We start from the raw sequence: 24,319 nt of genomic DNA on the forward strand, positions 1-24,319 counted from the left end.
AAAATACTAACAAGAATAACTTTAGCAATGTTATGAGAATTCAAGTGTGATAATAAAAATAAAGGGCTTAACAATTCCTACCATACCTCCCATTACATTTTAGCCCTAATAGTTCTTTTCATCATATATACAAATGAGATATAAACCTTTTTAGTGTTAGTCACCAAAATGACTGGTGAAAACATCTCAAAATATAAATGCATATACAAAGACAGACTTTGAAAGAAAACAATTGGAGAAGCATAGCACATTCTTCATTATGGTTATCATGAGTTCCAGCAATAATTTGCCTTTTGATTTTATGTTTGCCTCTAGTATATAAAGACACACCTCTAAAGAGTGAAGTTTTAAAGTAGAAATATGAAAATACTTATGAAGATCCGTTCTAGTAATTCTTCCAAAATATCTCAACTCCCAGGAACTGATAAATTTTTCGGCCCGTATGTCATTTATGGTAACCCATCCATGTACAGAAGTCAGTGTCACCGCAGTCACATCACAGGCTAAAAACACTGTGACAGTAGATTGGTTACAAGGTGTAAAAATGGGTGGACACAAAAAAAATGAATATCCTTGACTGTGAAAGGCCAAGATGAGCTAGTAAGCTATTAACTTGACTCATTTATCAAATGATGAATCAACTTTTATGAGAAATATTCAGTGTTTTCATACTGTTTATCAAGTATCCTAATTCTGTCATCTTATGGGCCTTTATTATTGAAATTTTCAGAACACCACTTAATATCTTAATTATTAAATTACAGTGATGTGCCCCGGAGTATGAAAATAACTCAGACTTGTGGCTTGTTTCTGTCTTCTCGTGCAGAATAAACTAGGGGTTTCTGAAATACACCATGTTTAGCCAGGTGAAAAATAAACCAGATTGGTACGATAGTCAGCAATAGGAAGATAAACAAATTAAGTACTTATAATTGACGCTGGAGGAATGAAAGAATTCACACTTTCTTAGAGCTATTATTTCAGGCAGTCTGGTGTCAGAATTAAAAGCCAACCAGTGCATCTGTTTATATTGCCAAGGATTTTCACAGTAAGAAGGGCTAGGAAACACATATTTTTTAATTAGGGTCCAAATTCCAAAGAACACCAAAAAATAGTACGTCAAAAATATATGTTCTTATGATTTTTATTGTCCAATGTCTAAACAAAGACAAAAAAACACATAGCTCACTTCTCCTTCACAAATACAAGTGGAGAGATTTAAAAAAAAAGTAATTCTGTCGCTTTGGCCACAGACTTTTTTGTTGTTGTTGTTGTTATTCTGCTTGTTTCTGGCTTAGCTACTGTTTTTTTTCCCCAAGATGAAATAATATAGGAAAAGCTGATTAAGGAAACTTTGTTCACATAGAAAGTTCACCAGGACGGTCTGTTACCAAGCCTTCTAAGTTGAATTACAATGGTTATCTAAAATGACCACTTTACACTTTAAAATACATCTCTTATTTTAAAAATTTACATTAACTCCTTGCTTATCTTGAGCTTCTAGTTAAAGAAATGTCCTGTGTAAAATCCATACTGATGTACTGAACATTGAAGCACTCAAAACTATCATTAACCTATTTTTACTTCTCATCAGCAAAATTAGAAAATTAGGTATTTTCTTCAATTTCAAAGCTTACTCCTTTGGTCAGTGAAAGAAATAGAATACACACACAAAAAAAGTAATATTTTGTCCACAAGAGTAAATAGACTTCATTGTCTTATTTATTTATTCAACAAATATTCATTGATGATCTATCTGCCAGACACTGGACTCACTATTGGGAAATACTGAGTTGAACGAGACGTCACTGTATTTAGCATATAATCATAACATAGGGTGATATGATCTCCTACAGGAAAAATACAGGGCTCTGGGGAAGCACTTACCAGGAGAGAAATGATGAAATAGACCTGAGAGATGATCGGCCCTCATTCCCTTTGTTTGACCAAAGAGGAAACTGAGGTCTAGAAATGTTAAGCTTCAGAATCACAGAGCTCTTTAGTGAAAATGAAACTAGAATTTATCTGTCTCTAAATTCAAATTTTATACTCTCTTTATAGTAATGTACTCCCTAGAAAGTGATTGGCTTTGTTTTCCTCCAAAACAATAATGATCAAACCATGAACTTCAAGACAGTTGACTAAAGTTGGAAATGTTCTCTTTGGGAACAGAGTCAATATCCAACCAAATTGCATAACATCCTGAATGGTGGAGAAGCGTTGAGAACTCAGACAGCTGGGGTCTAATCTTGCACTTTTATACCTAACAGCTAGGGTAAGACTTGGACCCTGGGCAATAACGAAACTCTGAAAATCATTTGATTTTTTAAAACAATCTTTGAAATCAAGATAACAATATCTACAAGATACAGGTAAATTTCATGACATAGTTGAACTGAGTAGGTACTCAACATAACATACGTAAATTCCTAGCCCCACTTTTCACTATTGCAAATTGAATAGAACTGATGAAAGACCAGTTCAGCAGAAACCACATCTCAGTTTCTTTATTCCTTTCCATTCATTTTAGCATAAGATTCAGCCTCCAATTTTAAGCCATTTTTGTAGATCATTTTTGGCATACCTTCACAAAATTAAACATTTCCACTCTGTGAATATTTTAGGAGTTAGAAAGCAGAGATTAAACAATTAGATTTAGAGAATTTAATCAGCATGCATCCTCTAAAAAGAGATGGGAAGAAAATAGAGTCAGAAGAAATATATAAAATTAATTAAACCTCCTATGCAATTCCGTGAGTCTCTTTCCATTACAGGTCATAGAAACCTAACCAGTTTAGATAAAGAGGGAATTTGTAGACTCACATATCTAGGATGTCCAGATGGAGACAAGCTTCAGGAGCAACTAAATATGGGGACCCAAACAATACATTTGGAATTTGTCCCTGTGGCTAAAGTGCCCTGCCTTTACTTTTTTTCTTGGTCCCCTTTTGGGGGTTTATTCTCAGATAGACTTTTTTTTTCTTCTTTGAGACAAGTTCTCACTCTCATCCAGGCTGGAGTGCAGTGGTGTGATCATGGCTCATTGCAGCCTTCACCACCCAGGCTTAATAGGTCTCCTACATCTGCTTTCCAAGGAGCTGAGACCACAGGCATGCATCACCATACCTGGCTAATTATTTATTTATTTATTTATTTATTTATTTATTTATTTATTTTGTAGAGATGGGATTTCTACACGTTGCCAGGCTAGTCTTGAACTCCTAGGCTCAAATGATCCTCTTGCCTCAGCCTCCCCAAAATGTTGGAATTACAGGTGTGAGCCACGATGCCCAGCCTCAGATAGATTTTTTACACATGGCAGAAAAATGGCTTCTCTCTATCCAAAGCCCAAATAGTGTTTACACCTTACATAGAAGGAGAGAACTGTTACTTCCAGTATGCTAATTTCAAGTCTCAGGGAATGCCTGGATTGGTGCTGTGCGAGTCTCATAACCATCCTAGAAAAAGCTGCTATGGCTGGGAGATAGAGGACTCTGGCTATCATATGTCTGTGTGAGGAGCAGGAGAGGGCAAGCCATTTCCACTCAAGGTATAAGGAATAGGTTCTTCACTGTAAAGTACAGTTCTCTTTCCTGAAAAAGGGATCCTGGACAGGCAAAAAAAAAAAAAAAAAAAAAGATACCACTCAATTAGTTTCTTTTCCCTTCTCTTTTAGGATTATCCACCTCAGTTCTAAATCCTCTTGGAGATCCTGGTAAGTTCATCCTCCTTTCTTTGTGGTAGCTTCCTATAGTGACTAACGGGCACCTTCAGTGCAATATTTAAGGAAAAATACTCTGCCTTTGTCCATGCCCACAATATGGCTGCCAAGGCACCAGCATACAAATCATAACACATGCACATTATTCAAAGCTCATTGAGGTATGTTTCACCTTGGAGGTGCTTATAATCTGTGTGTGTATACATGTTAGATAACAAAAGGTTAATAATCATTTCCCTATTTAGGCAATACATGGATTCCAAGTTTACTATATGTAGGACATTAGGTTTAGCTCTGTGGGAGTATAAAAACCTTAGTGTCTGTCCTTGAATGATTGAGGAAGAAGAGTAAGAGGTATAAGACATCACTTTTAGCATAGCACGATGGACAGCACATGGAGTTAACATTTGGGCTGAGTTTTGGAGGATAAGTAGAAGTTTCACTGAAAGGAATAGGAAAAGAACGGCATGCACAAAGAGGTCAAGACAGAAAAGTTTGAAATGTGCTTTTTTTATTTGGTTAAAAGATCACACATATGAGAGAGATGGGAAATAAACATAGCAAGGTAGTGTTTAAGCATTCATTAATAGAGGTCTGTCCATATTGTGGTGTATCCACACTGGAGAATATGATGCAGTAATTCTTTAGGATGAGGAAGATCTAAATGAGCACACCTCAAGGATATACTAACAAAGGAGAAAAATACAGCTTCCTATTAATAAATACAGCTTGGCCCCATATACATTAAGTAAAAATCAGATACGCAAATGTTTGTGAATGTATGAAAAAGATCTGGAAAAGCTTTATCCCAAATGGATAATAGGAACCAAATAAATTTGTCAAAGAGCAGTGAGAATGGGGCAAGCTGCAGTAATGAAGTGGAGATGTTGCCTTGACATTGACACATCTGTGTTGCTTAAGCTATGATTTTTCACAATAGAAACTTACATACATGTTACTTGCTTAATAAAGAAATATTTTTTACATAAATAAAAGTTTTCTGCTAGGCACAGTGGCTGTTACCTGAAATCCTAACACCTTGGGAGGCTGAGGCAGGGAGGATTACTTGAGGCCAGGACTTTGAGACCAGCCTGGGCAACATACCAAGACCCCATTCCTGCAAAAAAAAGTTTTAATTAGCCAGGCATGGTGGCATGTGCCTGTGGTCCCAGCTACTCAGGAGGCTGAGGCAGGAGGATTGCTTGAACCTGGGAGGTTGAGACTGCAGTGAGCCATGATTGTGCCACTGCACTCCAGCCTGGGTGGCAGAGTGAGACCCTGTCTCAGAAAAAAAAAATTTTTCTAGTAAAATAAGGGTCAATTTACAGGCCCCAAAAGGAGTGTGGACTTTAAAAAATTAATATTATAATTATTTTTGGTTGCCAACGTGGAGGTTGCTAATACACTAAGGTTTACACATTAGTAAGAAGAACATGTTGCAAGTGAGAATATCTTAAGGCTAATAAATAGGCAGGTAGAACTCTTTAGAGGCCATTCCATATATATATATAATAAAATACATAAAATATACAATAAGTGAATATATATGAGTAAATAATATGGAGTAAGGGGAGATAATCATTATTTTTTAAGTGTAGGGAGTTTAAGGTCTCAAAGTGATGTCTCTGGGAAAGTTCTTTTGGGAAATGTCTAAAAGACAACACATCTGGATCTGTAGATCACAAGGGGCCAAGTCGATTTTAGTTTGGATTTAGCAGTCATCTATGTGAAGGAGATAGTTGAAGAATGAATAAGGTCAACGGGTCATTAGAGAGTAAGTTAGGTTAGCAAGGGAAAGAGTGAAGAGCGCTAAAGCCAAGGTCTTGGGAAAGATTATTCATTAAGAGAAGTAGAATAATGCATTTGCTCATTCATTTGCTGCTAATATTTTTCAAGCACCTTGTGACAAATCCTGTGCAGGTTTCAAAGACAGAATCATGATGGTGGGAAAAATGGCATGGTGACTGCTCATAGGGAGCTTACGTCCATTGAATCACTAATATGAACATTTAATGAACATGTATTGTCTTTGCTATGGCATTTAAGTAGCACATCAACCTTTGAAGCAATACTATAATTATTTCTTTTCTATGGATAAAGAAATGAGGCTTAGTGACGAGGGACAATTTGTCCTAAGTCATACAGCAATAAATTGTCAATGGCCTGATTTGAATGCCAACTTTGTCTGCCACCAGAACCCTTACACATTGTGCAAACTAACATATTCAAGAGTGGCCAGCAAAGGGGTCATAGAGAAACCTCTAAAATAGGAGAAAAACCAGGATTCTACATTAAAGAAGACAAGGACAGAGCCATGAGCCTGTCTGACCATATGTCAAGGATGGAAATTGATTAAAGATCATTGATTTGGTGATTAGAGCCATGTATTCATGCGTTTAACATTCATTCAGCAATTATTTATTAAGCACCTAGCATGTATTATTGCATGAGCTTCGAAAGGTCAGTTTAATTTGCGGGGAGACGGAAGCCAATTGTGAGGGATTAAGGAGTGAGTGGGTGATGAAATAGTATGTATTAAGGACTACTTGGAGGAATTTGACGATGAGAAAAATAGGGCACAAAGGATTTATAAGCTCTGGTACACCTAAGCATGCATCAAGAGGGAGGAAGCAGTCAGTAGAGTAAGACTGAAGATGCAAGGAAAGAGGATGACGGTTGATGAAGACACATCTTTTGTGGATGGTAAAAGAGATAGGGATGTAAACCCTTCATGCAAATGTTCACCTTTAAAAGAGAGAGGGCTCCCTCTTCTCCAATAGAGATTGAAAAAAATGTAAAGGAACAAAAACATTCTGCAGCAAAGTGCAATCATAGGAAACTGTGCTGATAAAATCTCTTTGGGACAGAGGTTCTCAAGCCTGGCTACACATTAGAATCATCTTCACAGTTGCTAAAAATTGTGATGCCCAGACTGCACTCCAGACCAAATAAATCAGGAAACCTTGAGGTTTCTTCAGGCTGAAGATGTCCAAGGCAGCGTTTAAAAAGTGACAGGCAAGATTTGAATAAGTGAGAAGAAGAAGAGGCATTCCATGTGATGACAACTTAACCAGCACCAATTAAAAAATTAATTTGCTTAAAACAAAGGAAACAAGGAAGAAGTGAGGGATGAAATAGAAAAGCTGGTCTGTGAGTAGATCACAAACATTTCAAATTGCTTCAAAGTAGATGTATGTGTGTCCATTACTTGTGACCATAGCTCTAGTAAGCACCAGAATTTTTTTTTTTTTTTTTGAGCCAGGTTCTCAGTTTGTCACCCAGGCTGGAGTATAATGGCACATTCATGGCTCACCGCAGCCTCGACTTCCCAAGGTCAAGTGATCCTCCCACCTCAGCCTCCCAAGTAGCTGGGACTACAGGTGCATGCCACCATGCCTGGCTGATTTTTCTATTTTTTGTAGAGATGGAGTTTTGTTATGTTGCCCAGGCTGGTCTCAAACTCCTGGGCTCAAGAAATCCACCTACCTCAGCTTCTCAAAGTGCTAGGATTACAGGCATGAGCCACTGTGCCTAGCCTAGCACTGTAATTTTATCAGTACTGTTTACTTTTTATCCCCAAACCACATCAGAGTGGCTAGCATATAGTAGATGTTCAATAAACATGAGTTGAACAAATAGCTTAATAAATAAACAAATGTATTTTTTAGGTGTCAACCCAGCCCTCTCTTTAAGTGTCTAGAATACTTGAAAAGTGGAGTTGTCTCATACCCAATCCCAAGTCATTCATTGTAAGTACTTGTCCACATCCCACTCAGATATTTCTGGGTCTCATTAGATATGACTCCAGTCTTTTTATTCTTGATGTATGTATCAGAATTTTATTAAAGTTTGTCAAAAATGAGAAAACAGTGGGCAAGGCACACACCTATCACATGACTCAGCATTTTACTCCTAGGGTTTTAGCCAAGAGAAATATCCACACAAAAACTTGCACAGGAATTTTCATAGCAGCTTTATTTGTAACAGCCAACAACTGCAAACAATACAAATATCCTTCAATTGGGTGGATAGATAAACTGAATTAAGGTATATTCGTGCAACTAAATATTACTCAGCTAAAAAAAATTGTTTAGATATGCAACAATCTGAATAACTTTCAAAATAATTATGCTGTGTGAAATCTTGACCAAAAAAAGGTACAAACTGAGTGATTCAGTTTACATGAAATTTTAGAAGTTGAGTCAATCTGTAGTAAGAGGAATGGGTCGGAGGTTGCCTACTGAAGGAAGTGGAGGGATGGATGGATTACAAAGGGACATGGGGAAACTCTGGCAGAGGGTATGAAGGAAATGTTTGTTCTTTTGATTGTGGGGATGGCTTCATGGTGCACTCATATGTCAAAAGTCATCAAATGTTATGCTTTAAAGCCTTGTCAATTATTGTATGTAATATATCTTAAATCTATAAAAAGGTTTTAAACAGTAAACAATGAAAAGGGAAGCTTTATCATCAAAATGCCAGCTGGCAAGTGATTTAAAATGAGATATTAGATATCTGTATTGTGAACTGTGTCACTTGCTTACTGTCACTGGCCATTATTCCACGCTGAAATCTTGCTCCTGTCATCTTGCTGCACTCCTATCTCCCTCAAACATCACCAGTGCCACCCACTCCACAGATTTCGGCTTGTAGCTTTTGCCCAGGAGTTTAACTATGACTCTTTCCTACACCAGGGTTTTGGGAGACCTCACTTTTAGTACCCAAACTCTGAGACTCTGTTGCCCAGGCTGGAATGCAGTGGCGAGATCTTGGCTCACTGCAAACTCTGCCTCCCAGGTTTAAGCGATTCTTGTGCCTCAGCCTCCCAATTAGCTGACACCACAGGCCCATGCCACCATGTCCGGCTAATTTTTGTATTTTCAGTAGAGACTGTTTTTCACCATGTTAACCAGGCTGGTCTTGAACTTCTGGCCTCAAGCGATCTGCCTCCCTTGGCCTTCCAAAGTGCTGGGATTACCGGTGTGAACCCCCACGCCTAGCATAGGGCTTCAAACTTTCATAGGCACTTATGATTTTAGAAATGGCAAGATTTTTTCCCTATTTTCTGTACAAAGGAGAGAATCACCCTGGGAAGACAAGCAGAAAATCTCCAACCCAGTAAGAAGTCAGTCCCTGTGAGGGAATAAACATTTATTATTGGTAAAAACAATACATATTTACATTATTATTGTGAATAATTACCCTCTTGTTGGGGGGTTTCAGGATTGATGTCTTCATCCTAAGCACTTTGGGAGGCTGAGGCGGGTGGATCATGAGCTCAGGAGATTGAGACCATCCTGGATGACACAGTGAAACCCTGTCTCTATCAAAAATACAAAAAATAGCCAGGCACGGTGGCGGGTGCCTGTAATTCCAGCTGCTCAGGAGACTGAGGCAGGAGAATCACTTGAACCCAGGAGTCAGAGGTTGCAGTGAGCCAAGATCACCACTGCACTCCAGCCTGGCGACAGAGCGAGACTCCGTCTCAAGAAAAAAAAAAAAAAAAATAGGAACATCATCATTGTGCCCAGCCACATGAGTGGAGGTGTGAATATTGTGGGCATTCGACACATGTGCACTGATCATGAGGATAAAGGTTGAAGATGAGACACTTGCTGAGATTCTCTACCTTATAATAACAGTAGTAATAATAGCTACTTGGTGTGTCCAAAGCTGTTTAAAAGCATTAACATTTCACATGGTGCACATCCTCACAGAGCAGATCAATATTTATTCTTCCAAATGTGTCGAGTGTACGGTTGGGGCACCTCGAGGTGAAAACATCACGCTGCCAGTGTCACCGTGTCAGCCTCAGCAGTTGGAAAGCACATCTCCCAGTTCATTATGTCAGAATAACAAAGTGACCCTCAGCAGTTGAATATACTTATTAATGGCTAAGGGGAAGAAGGGTGGAAGGAGCAGACAATAACGCTTTGGGAGCTCCCAACACTAAACAACTGTCAAGAATACACGACTGTTATTTGGTGTAGCATCAGCTCTGGAAGGGAAAAACAGACACACATGCACACACACACATGCGCACATCACAGCAGGCCTGTTCAGTAGCTTCCAGATGAGAATTTATTTTTGTGACTTCTGGTCCAAGTAATTTCATTGCCACCTAATTAGTAGGGGCAAGGGGGCAGTAATGGGACTGCCTTTTGTCCCCTTTCTTCTCTCCTTGTATCTCTGTCTCTGTGTGTGTGTGTCTTTCTTCCCTTCTCTCTCTCTCCTTAGCGTGTGTTTCCCTGATTAAGCATATCAGCTTTAATTGGTAACTAACCAGGAAAGGACACCCCAGCCTGTTCTCCAAGCCCATTAAGGGGTAATCATCCAGCACAACTAACAAGTCACTCAGACCAGAATTTGGGAATTTGGCTCTTTTGTTCTGTCAGTTTGAAGAGTACGCGGCACGTGTGATGCAATTTAGAAGGGAGCTCTTTTAGAGCTTTCACTCAGGAAGGCGTCGGGAGCTCTGGGGGTAGAGCTTAGCTCAGAAAAAGAGAAAAAACGCAAGTTTGCGTTGACAGCTTGATCCCAGAGAGAGATGGCGGGCTGCTTGTCTAGCAGGTCCTCTGGGTGTGGAAAAGGCAGGGGCAGGAGCGTCGTCTTAAGCGAACGTGTGCCGCCAATGTTAAAGGAACAATTCCCTTCCTTGAGCATGGCTAGCTGTTTGCCACTGCTGTTTCCTTCAATAAAACCTCTTTGCACTTGCTGACTGGAGCCTGTCAGGCAATAATATTTTTCACGTACATGTACGAAAATGCCCTTGTGTGTTTTTAATACATTTACAATTGATAACAATAGAGCTGTTATGTCAGGAATGGTAGAAAAGTAATTGTTGCCAATGCAGAGCAATGGTAAGACACGGTGTTCCAAGGCTGCTAGGCCCTGGAAGGTCAGTGCAGCATCCTGGAGCAGGGAATCACTGCAAAATGGGATCAGGTTGTGGTCTTTTCATCCAAATTGAAAAGTGGAAGTTTGTCTTTTCAACAGAGCTGGGTTTGTTAAGATTCTCTTTTCTGACTTGGGAGGAAGATAGTAACACAGCAGGTGTGGCGTGGGCATGAACATCCTTAGATTTGAAGACGTATTTGGACCTTGGTCTCACCATGAAGCATTGTCTTTAAAACTCAAGGAGGGTGAAGGCATGGGATGAATTCTTCCACAGACAAACCACCACTTACAGAGGAATCCACCAAAGAAACCTAGAATTGATTATCAAATTACCATTTGCTGTCATAGCAGCTCAACTTTTTTTGTTGTTGTTAAATGAAACCAGTTTTTAAATAATAAACAATAAGTAGACAACTTCTGCCAGTAATTTCAAGAGAGAGTTCCAATATTCAAACATCTATTTGGCTAGGATTGAAAAACTGTATATATATATGATTCATCTCGAATTTGTCTAATGTAACAATAATTTCATAGAGGTTTTGAGAACCAAGTAAAAGTTCTAGTGGTCAAAAAATAAGCGTTTGACACCAGCCCACAAATATATACAGATTTTTATGAAAGATATCCTGGTGAAAAAAATTTCTATTGCTGTGTATTGAAATTTCATTGCAGTGAAATGAATCTCCTATGTTTGTCTACAGAATGAAGGGAACTGCATTGGGTGGTGTTAAACTATGTTTACTTTCTTAAAAGGGCATTCGTTGTCCAATGTAAATTATGGTATCTACCAGTAAGAGACAATGTGCTATTAAATGGATGGCTCTTGTGTCTGATAGCATGGATTCCAATTTCGGCCTGACCGTTTTTAATTCTATAATCTTAAGTAAATATTTCCAACTCCCTGAGCTCAATTTCTTAACCATTTTAATGGGGATGGCAGCAATAGCATTTAAGACATAGCATTTTTAATATGATAAAATTAGATAATAATATATTATACTTTGTACAAATCTTCAAATTCAATAAATATTAAATATTTGTATCATTATAATTCCATAATAAATACTCCAAAATATTCTTGATTAATTCATATATAAGTTGTATCCCAAATTAACATGTTATTAGCTAGGCTGATTGACAGTAGCTGTTACAAATATTGATCCAAATTTAATAAAGGTGAATTCTTGGCCACCAAAATCTCAATGCAGATAGATATCCTTAGTTTGCTTTCCACCATGTGGTGACTCAGGGATCCGGGCTTTTTCTATTTTGTGGCTCTGTCATTTTTAGGGGGCTCCTCAGAGTTGTCTACCATATTTTCTGTTTTCAGCTGGCCAATAAGTAGAGAATAAAACGTGGAGAATCATATGATATATTTTAGAGGCCTAACATGCAAGGGAGGTTCATCATTTCTGCCCATGTCCCTTCAGCCAGAACTATTTGTATGTCCTGCTGAGATGCAAGAAAACCAGAAAAATATAGTTTAACCATGTGCCCAGAAAGAGGAAGCAAGTTCTGCTATGTAGCATCTAGCCAGTCTCTGTCACGAACATAAATCTTTATGAGCTAAAGAGAGGGTAATTAAAATGATCTTCTTTAGCCATATTTGAAGGATTGGATATACCAGCATATGCAAATAAGGATCATTCTGAATACAGAATATTCCTAATATATGCACTGACATGGTTGCCCACTAAATTCTTTCACACACTCACCCTCCCCAGCTATCTCTGGAATTTTCTCCTGCTTCCTGACCATTCCTCCTCTGACACCTTTTCTTTTCTTGTGTGTGTAAAATGCTGATAACTAAAAATTGTGGTAAAGTTTACAAAAAGTGTTATGCTTTTGATAAAAGAGAGGATACATCCTTTCTACTCTTCCTCAAAATTCAGTTATTGGTTCATCTTCTCTGGGAAGACCTCTTCAGCTGTGGAGGCTAAGTGGGGTACCCTGCATTGGTATCCCATTAGCCTCTGTTGTAGCATTTATTACATGGTATTCTCAGTGTTTCTTCACTGGACTCTGCTCTTGGACTAGTAGCTATTTGAAAGCTAACTTACACCTTTTAGCTGAGTTTCTCCTCAAGTACTACATAGTCTGCCACATAATAGACACTTGGTAGCATTAGCTAAAGGAATTAAGGAATTTTGAGGTATAACCCAGCTACCCATCTTAATAGGTAGAGAAAAGGAGAATGCAAATAAAACTTGACTGTTGTTAGTAAAAAAAAATGATTCATGAAAAAATTAATGAGAAGAATATACACTTCTTTCATCAAGTATAAAACTGTTATTTTGTTTCAATTTTTAACATTTAGCACCATTATAAAAAAAAAAAAGTAAGAAAACTTAAATGTTTCACCAGGTTCCAGTAAGTTGACTCTGAAATATTTTCCTTTCATTTACTTAATCTAGACATTAGAAAACAAACAAACAAACAAAGAACTTAGAAAAATTATACCAGGGGTCCTTCTCCCAAAACTGTACTATGTTAAAATACAGAGTCTATTTCTGAATCTCTATCAGTGAAGCATTATTTTTTTTTTTGGCAGCCTAACGTCAGTCATAAGACAACAATTGCTTCTGAGAGGAAAGAAAAGCTATCCTGAAGATGAGTTACTTGTCAAATTAAACTTTGATTAAAGAAAAGATTTTTTGGTTAATATTTTCCATTCTAGTGAAACATAAAATATATAATATAGTGTTATGTTTTCTTCAGCATCTTGGCATGTTTGCAATGTTTTAGTAGATAGTATAGTGGATATTAGCTCTAAAATGTCTTTCTTGATACCAAAACCTCTAAAAATTAAGGATAGTAAAGACAACTCTTAGCACCTTCTTCACTTCTAAATATTGAACTATTTAGTACATGTTATTTTAACAGTAGTAGTGACCTGTTCAATCTGATATCATTAAGATTCTCTTTTGGATATTATTTATGTTGCTTATTATATTACTATTACACTACTATATTATCAATATTATTTATTATATTATACCTACTATGAATGTTATACTATTTACCTATTAAGTTTGCTTTAGCAGAAGCAGTGCACCATGGTAGTTAAAAGCTCATGCTCTTTTCTGGAACCAGACTTCCTGTATTCAAATCCCAGCTCTGCCACTTACTACTATCTGCATCTATAATTCACAATTTGTATTACCTTTCTGTGCCTCAGCCTCCTCATTTGTAAAACATGGAGGGTAGTAGTGCTTATCCCATGGAGTTATTGGGAGAATTATCAGAGCTTATTCATTGAAAGCCTCAGAACACTATCAGGCATCTCAAAAGCCTGTAGAAATAGTTAAGTATTATTATTAGGTTGGTGCAAAAGTAATTGCGGTTTCAATGGCCAAAAACCTAATAACTTTTGAAAGAGTAATCTATGTTCAACTTTCCACTTTCTTATTTTTGGTTTCTTTCATTCAGCCCACTCACTTTGTCTTCTAGCCTTGTCCCTCTAACGAAATTGTTCTAGCAAGAGTCTCCAATGACTTCCATATTGCCAAAGTCAGTGGTCTGTTTTTCCTGCCAAAGTATACTTGCCTTCCTTGCAGCACTCGATATTTTGAATCACATTGTTTTCTTGACATATTCTCATCTCTTGAGTAAGAAGAAGTGGTATAGAAAAAACAAAAACAAACTAGAGAGACTGTTATCACAGTTGTCCAGGAAAATATAGTATAAGGAGGAGACTATAATAGGTTTAGAGATTAATTTAAAAAAGAACAGTGAGATAAGAACAACTAGAATCCAGTCTATTTCCTTTCTAATTCATCCTCCATCATGGCATTTCTAAGACAAAAATATAATCTTGTTGTAGTCCTGCTTTAACTTGTATTTCAGGTATCTTACACAGGAGTTAAGGGAACTTGGATATAATTTGTGTGCTGGGGAACAAAGGAATCTATTTCATATGTCTGCATATGGTGTATTTTCCCAGGAAAAAGATGCATGTATTTTTTCGAGGTCCATCCCCTGTCAATCAAGAGCCACTGCTCCAGTGCCTCTCCATTGTCTATAGGCTAAAATAAAAAATCTATGGGTAAAGATCAAAAGCTTCACCAGAATTCCCACCAGTCCCTCTTCTCTCCTTTTCCATCCCACTTCTTACCATGCTCTGCTAAGCACTACTTTTTTTACACTTCCATATTCTACAAACTTTTTCTTCTCTTCAGAATATCTTGCTTTTAATTGCCACCTGGAAATTGCACACTTTTTTTTTTTTTTTTTAAGACAGAGTCTCGCTCTGTTGCCCAGGCTGGAGTGCAGTGGCATGATATCAGCTCGCTGCAACCTCCACTTCCCAGGCTCAAGCAATTCTCCTGCCTCAGCCTCCCGAGAAGCTGGAATTACAGGCATGTGACACCATGTCTGGCTAATTTTTGTATTTTTAATAGAGACAAGATTTCACCATGTTGGCAAGTCTGGTCCCGAACTCCTGACCTCAGGTAATCCGCATGCCTCAGCCTCCCAAAGTGCTGGGATTACAGGCGTGAGCCACTGCGCCCAGCCTTGAACACTAATTTTTAAAGATCCAGTGAAAATTTCACTGAGACACCCTTCTGCATATTATACCCAACAGAATAGGAAATTCCTGGGCTTTGCATCCACAAAGCTGTGTGTGTGTTATACAGCTCATCACACGCTATTAAAATGACCTGAGTGCCTCTCACACACTGAAGAGCAAATTCTGAAGGCAGAGGCCAGGTCTTACTCATCTTTATGTTTCTACCAGCAGCTAGTATATTGCCTGGCACTTTATGAACATTCATAAATGTTTATCGAATGAGTGAAGGAAATGCTGATTACTGTCCTCCTTCAAATTTATCTATTAGGTGGGGATGTTTTATGTGTTTTCTGAGGGATGTGATCCACTGTTGTCTTTTATTTTTTTTAAGTGAATGTTGATTAATCCATCCTGGAAAATACCTACCATACTCTTCAATATAGAGAGGAATTGAAAAATTAAGGCAATATGTCTCATCCTGTCTACATTGTTAATGACGTAAGCATCATCAAAAGACCACTTGGTAGATGGCTAGAGAGCAAAGATTTCATAACATAATTCTTAAGACTTCAGAGGCCAGAACTCTTTCCACTAGGAACGTTTGTCTAAACAAAGCTCATTATAACATTATTTCAACAATGGCACCACCATGCATCTTTAACTGACAAATGACATTTTTTTAAAAGACATAAATCTCAAGTGTTTTTGTTGTTATCACCAAACTATCGTTCTACTTTATTGTTTCATCTTGGGGGTGTTCAAGAAACACTAAACTGCTTTTGATCTAGAAGGGAAACAGTGTTTCTTGTGAATGTGTTTAGAGAACTTGGAATTAGGCATGCTTCTGGCATCTTCACTTTTACAGAGAAAAGGATTTTGAAGCAGGGAGAATATAAACAGTATACACTGACTCTTGACACACTGTTGCTTTCTTAAACTGGAATAATAAAAATTTGCAAATGAACAAAAGAGTGGGAGGTAGATATCTGATTTACAATGTTTTTGAGATAAAGAACACTATAAAAAAAGATCAATGTGAATAATAAAGCATTGTTAACTGAGTCATGACATTTCTATTCTAGCGACTTGAACGGCAGAACTCTGCAAATGAGCACCTTGTGCCACTTTCCAAGTGGGAGGAAGACATATAATTATAATTCTCACACTGAAGAGAATTCAAGAAAATCTGGGGAAAAGTTTATTGAAAAACATATTGACATATCAGTATTATAAATTTCTCTTATTAAACCAAAAAATAAAATTTCTTTTGTGGACTAGTTCATCATGGCACAAAAGTTGTTTCATGAAAGGATGTACTTGCTTTGAAAATTCCTTTCTTATATTGAGAAAGATCTACCGTATATTTATTCTGTAACTTTCCAACACCCAAGATATATTAGAGAAATATATTTTCCAAACAGTTTTAACCTCCATTGTCTTGAGTACACGTATCAACATTGTCATGTCACCTATCCAAAATCCTCATGAAAACCTTGTATTTAGTCAAAACTAATGAATCTGTTTCACCACACTTTGCAAAAGTAAAAGAGGATATAATATTACGTTTTCACTTAACATACATTTTCAGCCATCTCCTTTCTTTGTTGGATGGGTGAGGTGGGGGGGGGATTGCAAAAATTACAGTGATATTATCAACTGCAGTGTTTTAATAGAGCGCAAAATTGGAAATAGCATTTTGCTGAGTGCAATGGTTAAATGAATTAAAAAAAACCAAGGGTGAAATTTCTCCTGATATTTAACTCCACTGGTCTCAGAGAGTGGATTCCCAAGTATTGCAGGAAGCTCTCTAACTGACCCCATTACTGCCTCTGGCACTTGAGAAGCCAAAGGGGCAGTTGTAAAGTCAGACACTTAGTGAGCATTGCGGAAATTATAGTGTTGTGTTAAATGTATCCTCTGCAGGGTGCTTTCCTATCTTCAGAGAACACACTCATTAAGTGCTGCCAACAAGAGAATGAAGCGCTTTTCTTTAAAAAAAGGGCCACCTTTTATAGAACATCTGGAGCCCATCCAAAGGGCTTCTAGAATAGGTAGGAGAACATAATGAAATAAAGCAGCTCAGCCATGGAAGTTTGTACCATCCGCTGCAGCGTGGAGTCACCTCTCCAAATGTATTGGATTTATCCACCATTGCAGTGTGCTTGGAGGATTGAGGAAGAGTGCAACATGTCAGGTGCATGTAGAAACCTTGGCTGGGACTTCGAGTCAGCCTACTTATAAACTGAGAAGAAAATATATTTTGGCTGTTTACCAAGTCTACGAATCCAGTTTCATCCACATTCAATTATTTTCCCTCTGCTTGTTAGTGATAAAGATACACACAGGGATTTGGATTTTACACTAACCTGGTGTTTGTTACAGTATCTACTGTGATAAAGAATAGAGATTAAGATAAATGGGGAAATATATAAAGACTATAGATACTGCAGTCTTGCATATTTCCAATAGAGATAGCATATCAGGTTATAGTCAAGAAAGAAACAAAACCAAAAGGGTGGGGGGAGAGGAGAGTACAAAAGTTAGATTGATGAAGCAGAGTAAGAGAAAGAGCACGATAAAGGGAGAAAAAAGATTAAGTCTAAAAGAGTGGCTAAAAGCAAATTCACCTCTGAGAAAAACCATTAAAAGAAATCCGAAGCAGCTAACATTCATTTGTATGTGAATTAAATTGATTCTAAGCAACCAGCTTGGAGCTGACCTGGTCCTGTTCTAGGATGCTCTTAAAACTGGGAAATATGTTGGGAAAAGAAATTTTTCAGACTTAAGTTTTGGGAATGAACCTGTGACAGGGCACCAGGAAATAGCCTGCAAGACTCATTGTGTCTGCCCAAAGGACAATAATTTTTCAATCGAGTTCTCATTTTCGGTGGGGGAGACAACCTCAGCCTTTCTGAATTGAGGCACTGCACTAGTTTCCTTGAAATCTACAAGAGTAACTTTTGCTCAGAAAGGAAAAAATGGAATCATTTTTAATTCTATCTCATTTTCTTAAACATATGTAGGCTCAAAATACTGGATATGAGTGTTTATATCAGTGCTCTGCACTCATCTCAGTTGATTTTTAAGGAATCTGTGCAGAGATAGGTGGTGGTAAGCGATAGGGCTTGGGAGTCAGAAAAAAAGTGAGTTGAGTCTTGACTGTGTGACCTTGGCTAAACAACTTCATCTCTCTGAGTTTTGATTGCTTTGTGGCTCACAAATAAGAGCACAATAAGTGAAAATTTAGACAAAAAGTGTCACTTTCACATGTTAGCATCCTGTTACAGATAGACGTAAACAGTAGTATAGAACAACGACAATCATCACAAGCAGGTGTCAGAGGGTTGGCCATAAGACTTGCCACGTTTTCCATCACTGTTTGTTTAATGTAATGTATCTGAAATTTGAAGCCTGCCCCTAACTCATACTCACAGAATCAGACATTCTAAGAGTATAACATAGCAATATGTGTTTCAACAAGCACTCCAGGACATGATATATAAATTATGTAGGTATATTATTTGGGCTTACCAAGCTATCACCTGTAAAGGCATTCCTCTCAGAATGACCTTGACAATAGCAAATGGTATTCCTTTAAAACATCAGCAGTATCTTCTAATGCCTTATGGAGCTCTCTTAAGGAGGAAATACTCTTTCCAGTCTACTGCAATTATTGAATAGGAGTCACCTGTATATTTATACCGGTTTCTATCACCAAGAGACAACTTTGTACAAAGTATGGCTGGCTCACTTCAGGTTTGAATAGTCCATTAGCTAAGTGGTAAGGATGCCTGAGTAACCTAGGAGGCCCTAATATTCCATCTTAAATATTATTCTTTTGGAATTTCTATTACTGTTTTCAACCTTTTTGAGTCTCTTCAAATTTATTTGGAATTCAATTTAAGTGAGATTAGCCCAAAGCAGATCTACAGTAGTGAAGAATTGCTTTACCAAAAACCAACCTATCCGAAGTGCTAACTTGTAAGCACATAGACACAAACAAATCCATAAATATCAATTATTAAAATAGATTTAAAATGCATAGTTTTCAACAACTCATTTGACAAAAATAAAAATGCCAATGAGCTCTTAGCAATGAGCTAAAATGAGTAGTTTTATCTTCATGGTAACATAGAAGAACTTCCAAAGTAGAGGACCTGAAGTTTCAAAGAGTCTTCATCTCCAGTTGCCAAAAGCAAGTACGAATTTTACCCAAACCTACAATTCTCCAAGGCTCTGACTGTTCACCTGCCTTAGATTTTCAGAGAAAGCAACCAGCAGAATATCTTTGCCTGTGTAAGCCTGGGGAGACGGGGAGAAGCTGTGGAACATAAAAGCACTGGGAGAAACCTAAAGCATAAAGGGTGGGTGTGGCAATGGTTAATATTGTTGTTGTTATTTACTAAGTGGGATAGAGCCAAAGCACTCGCCTATGGAACGCTTGAAATTTTTCTGTGACAACCTAATTGATCAAGGTGCTTAAAAGGGAATGAGGTGACTAATCTACCCAAGTGATAGGATGAGTACTAACACTCATTATCTATTGGGTTGGCACAAATTGCGGTTTTTGTAATTGAAAGTAACAGCAAAACCTCAATTATTTTGCCCCAGCCAAAAAATTTAGCAATGTCCTGTAAATGGCAAGACCACCTTAACAATGATGCTCGATATAATCATGGTCCCAAGGATTGGGATAACAGCCAAATTGCCTTATCATCCAAGATCTACCTCATTGTCCTTTTTCCCCTTCCATTTGAACCTTGGCATCATTGACCAGTCACTAGTCATTCAGGGGAATTATATTGGTATCCAAAATCAGGTTAGAGATGGCACAGAAGGAATGCCTGTAGGTAAGCTATCTGTTGGCATGTGTATCTCCTTTAAATAGGCCATAAAGCTCCTGAGGGCACAACCAGGCCTCATTCATCTTTGTATCTCCTGCATATATCACAGTGGTTAAGAGGAAAGGCTGTAGAATCCAAATGCCTAAATTCAAATTCTTCTTCATAATCTTTACTAGTTTAGTAAAAAGGCAATGAATAAGGCACAGCACCCTTCTTCTCTAAGATGTATTCTCCTCACTAGGAAAATTGAACTTATAATAACTTCCACATTGGGTTTTTGTGAAGATTAAACGAGAATTCATTTAAAGCACTTAGGCAAAGCTTCTCATAGTGTGAAGTGAATGTTAGCTATCATTATTTTTATTATTATAGCAGGCACTAATGAATAAATGAATGGATGAATGGGTATGTGGGAGAGGAAACTAACTGACATCTATGGTTTATTCCACATCTAAAATTTTATACTTCTATTCAGTTTCCAAAGAACTTCACGTCTGAAAATTTCTCATCTGAAAATATTTCACCAGTGCTGGCTATTATTGTACCTGGTTTAGATGCAATATAATATGGGAAAAAGCAAATAGACTAGCAGCCTTAGAACCAGATTTAAAACATGTCATTACCTACCACTTAGTAAGCTGACGCATAGCTACTACATTCATTCACCCTTTACGCCAAGCCCTGTGCTAAGCTCAGGAATGCCAAGGCAGGGTTCCCCTCCCCGATGGTGGGAAAGACACACCTACAACTGAATGTCATGGAAGCACAAAAAAGGAAATGACCTTCTTTTATGTAAGTCAAGGAACACTTCAGAGAGACTGAAATCTTCATAAGCGTGGGCAAAGGATTTTATTCATCCTCATATTTTCACTGCCTGATACAGTAGCAGTCAGCAAATATTTGTTGAATAAAAATTAATTGTTGAAGGTTTCCTCATACATGATACCCAGATGCCATTCTAAAGGGAGACCAAACACCTCAACATACTAACGTACTTCCTGGGTCCTGACTATGTTTCCAACCAGGGTTAGTTTTGTATGTTGAAATTCACTTCAGTGCTTTGGTAGTAAATTCAATTTTGTACCAGTTAGAAATTGTGTACCAGTTCTTAATTTTTGCTGTCAGTCAGCAAAAATACAACTTGAAGTAATTTTTTTTTTTTTTTTTTTTTGTTAGAGGTAAGATCTTGCTCTGTCTCCCAGGTGGAGTGCAGTGGTGCCATCATAGCTCACTGCAGCACTGCAGCTTCAAACTCCTGGAGCCAAGTTATCCTCTCACCTCGGCCTCCCAAAGCACTGGGATTACAGGCATGAGTCACCGAGCCTAGCCTCGAGAAAGTTTTGTTAATGTAGCATATTTTCTTCTGATAATACATGAGACTATTGTACTCTCACACAGAAAAGACAAACTGAGGATAAAATTCATGGAATATAATCTTATGCTCTCAAAATTTTAATACATCTCACCACTGTTTTCTGATGCTTAGTTTTGTACAAAAAAAATTTGAGGCCAACTTCAGGAACAGTTATTTCTCATTTGATCTAGTTCTCCTTGCCTGGGTACTTGAAAGATCTTTTTTTTTTTTTTTCTTTGTAATTCAAAATATTTTTTAGAATTGTGGGTCTCTTTTTACTAAATTTTAGGCAGTGGAGCACACTCTCAAAAATTGTTTCTGCTCAGGAAATACATTGCAGTACCATCTTTGAACAAAGCTTATGCTTAGATGGTTTTGGTTTCTTCTCCAGGAAACTGTATCTCTTAGGTGAGATCTATATGTTCTGACCTTTGAGTTTGGCATCATTTTGTCATCATAACTTGAATTCTTTGTCCTTCACTTTTGAACTGTGGGAGAGTTTTTCAGAATTGCTCTTAATCTCTATGTTACTAATGATATTTTCTGCAATGTCAATTCTGTATTTTACTGCTTCTGATGCAGATTTTAATTCCGGCATTTCAATTTTGAATTCTTCCGTATCTCTCTTGGTTCACACATGTCCCTTTGGATCCATTCTGTTGGTTTTTCATCCCAATTTGTTTGATCCTTAAGATTATTTCTCAGTATTTCTCTTTTCTTTACAAAGTTATTCTTGCAATCTAATGAAAGCCTTGTACAATTTTTGAAAAATTTCTTCTGTTTATGGTAACAAATTATTTCTGGATCGGCTAAGGTGACAAAGAACTACAGCTCTCTTGGTCACATCAAAAATCAACACCTCTAAAAAAAATAACAGCCTAATTTTCTTGTTGACACAAAATATGGTTTGTGAATCAGGAGCATGCAGAAAACAACACTAATTCCATTTTACTTTCAGCAGAGCTCTGTAAGTGCTAGACTGATTGGATTATTCAGTTCAATTCTAATGGGTTGATATTTAGTGTAAATCTTTCCCAATACTATCAAACCCAAATTTGCAGATGTGAGCATTCTCATTTTTCCATATTTTTAAAGGTGTTTTAGAAGAAAGCTAGAAGAGGCTGTATCAAGGACTGTGATGCAGACAATACCTTAAACTTGAAAGCCTTGACTATAATGACTATTTGGTGTTTAGAAATAATTTTTTTAAACCCGCCTTTACTAACAATTGGAACAAATGAACATTCTTTTTTAAAGGGGACTTTTTTTTTTCTTGAAATGGCCCAAACACTTCATAAAATTGTCCTGTTATTTTTAAGACCTGAAATTTTAAACTAACTTTGTGGTAGCTTATTTTAACACTCTAAAATATATTCAGAATAGTTCACCTCAACATGCTTGAATGCTGAATATTTTATGCTTGGACAAAGAGCAAACTGTAGGTCTTTCGCCAAGCACAGTCAATGTACTTGAGTATGGGTTACCAAAAATGCTGAAGAATTTTTTTTTTCTATTTATTGTTATAGCTCAAATCCTTGTGTCTCTTGTAGGCTTTAAGTGACATAAATATGCATTTCCATCTGCACATCCTTGTCAGGAATAGTTCTGCTGGGAGGTGTTATGCCACCCAAGTACTTCCAGAATAGAGTCTGTTAATCCTGTTACCACTATAGAAACTCAGAGGAAAAGTCTACTCAGGCCACTACTGCAGCTGCTGTGGCTGTAAACGTTCCAGCAACCACACCCTGGGTACCGAAAGGAAGCAAAAGAAAATTGAATATTTTTAGTAGAAGAGGGATGTAGAGTGCCGACCTCAGTCTATTACTCAGACCAGCGGTCTCCAGATTTTTTATTGTAAAGCTTATAAACCTTTACTAGTAAAAAAGGGAAAAATAGCAAGCCCACCTAATGCATGCATATATGCATCTATATACATCCACGTGCACATGCATACACAATGGAGGCATATGCTACCATATTCACTGTACTATACATTATAAAACATGCAGAAATAGTTATTATATTAGGATTTAAAAATAGAAATAAGTGTTCTAACCCCATTGGATAGGTTTGCACCTCCTCCAGGTATACATATGCCACTTTGGAGACCACTGGGCTAAATTTCCACCAAGTGGACTATCAAGAAAATAGATCTTAAATCCCCAGTGAGGCCTTTTGATAGATTCCATAGTTCATTGGGCACACAGAGTAGGCAAAAGGAGTTTAAAAATAAGCATACGGTTTGCTCCTCTGTTCCCTCGCTCCTGTGATTTCTTGTCCTTCCAACAATGTGGCTTGACTTCTGGCCTCTCCAAGGCCTCTGTATAGATCTTATTTCTATCCTACATTTATACAGGCACATCACAAATGGATATTAACTTGAGATGCTGATAGGGAGCCTCCGAAGTCCATCCAACAGTATGTCACCCCCAAGCCCTCATAACTCAGAGACAGAACTAGCTAAATAAACCAGGTTCAATGATCATTCAGTAAGTATTTTTCAACAATAATTTACTGATTTATAAATACAGAATGGATGTCTTTCACTGCCCAATTCCATATCATGCAAGAGATTTCAGATTACCAATGAATCTAGTTGTGAAACAAAACTTTCACAGAAAGGTGGTGGATATGAAAACACTTTCTACCTCTTATAGTGAAAAACTGTTTTTTCATCTCTGGGAAAAATTGGACACTTAAATCAAAGTTCCTTTTAAATTGATAAAAATAAAATATTTTAGTAGTAAAACCTAGAAAGATCAGAGAATAGACAAACTTCTTCCAATCCCTGTTGGTACAAGTCTAAATGGACACAATCTTTCTGGAAGGCAATTAACAAATTATATTAAAAGCTTGAGAAATTCAACCATTAATTCAATAGGTCCTTTTCTATTAATTCAACCTACACAAATAAATAAATATTTTAAAATCATGACAACAATGCTTATTTCAAGAGTATTCATGGTATCAAAAAAAGAAACTATCTACATTTG

The 24,319-nt window shown here is 37.4% G+C and overlaps 1 protein-coding gene across 2 annotated transcripts in view; it reads left to right on the forward strand.

Annotated features, from left to right (window-relative positions):
- Positions 1-24,319, forward strand: part of MDFIC2 (MyoD family inhibitor domain containing 2) — a 111,718-nt gene that overhangs the window by 64,798 nt on the left and 22,601 nt on the right. The window contains exon 3 of one of the 2 annotated variants that reach the window (XM_024245391.3): positions 3,677-3,715. The exons of the other annotated variant lie outside the window; for it this stretch is intronic. Coding sequence (XP_024101159.3) covers positions 3,677-3,715 — 39 coding nt within the window. The remainder of the gene's footprint in view (positions 1-3,676; positions 3,716-24,319) is intronic. 2 annotated transcript variants of the gene reach the window in all.

Source organism: Pongo abelii, chromosome 2 (assembly GCF_028885655.2).
Source record: "Pongo abelii isolate AG06213 chromosome 2, NHGRI_mPonAbe1-v2.0_pri, whole genome shotgun sequence".
In the NCBI taxonomy this organism is placed as follows: domain Eukaryota; kingdom Metazoa; phylum Chordata; class Mammalia; order Primates; family Hominidae; genus Pongo; species Pongo abelii.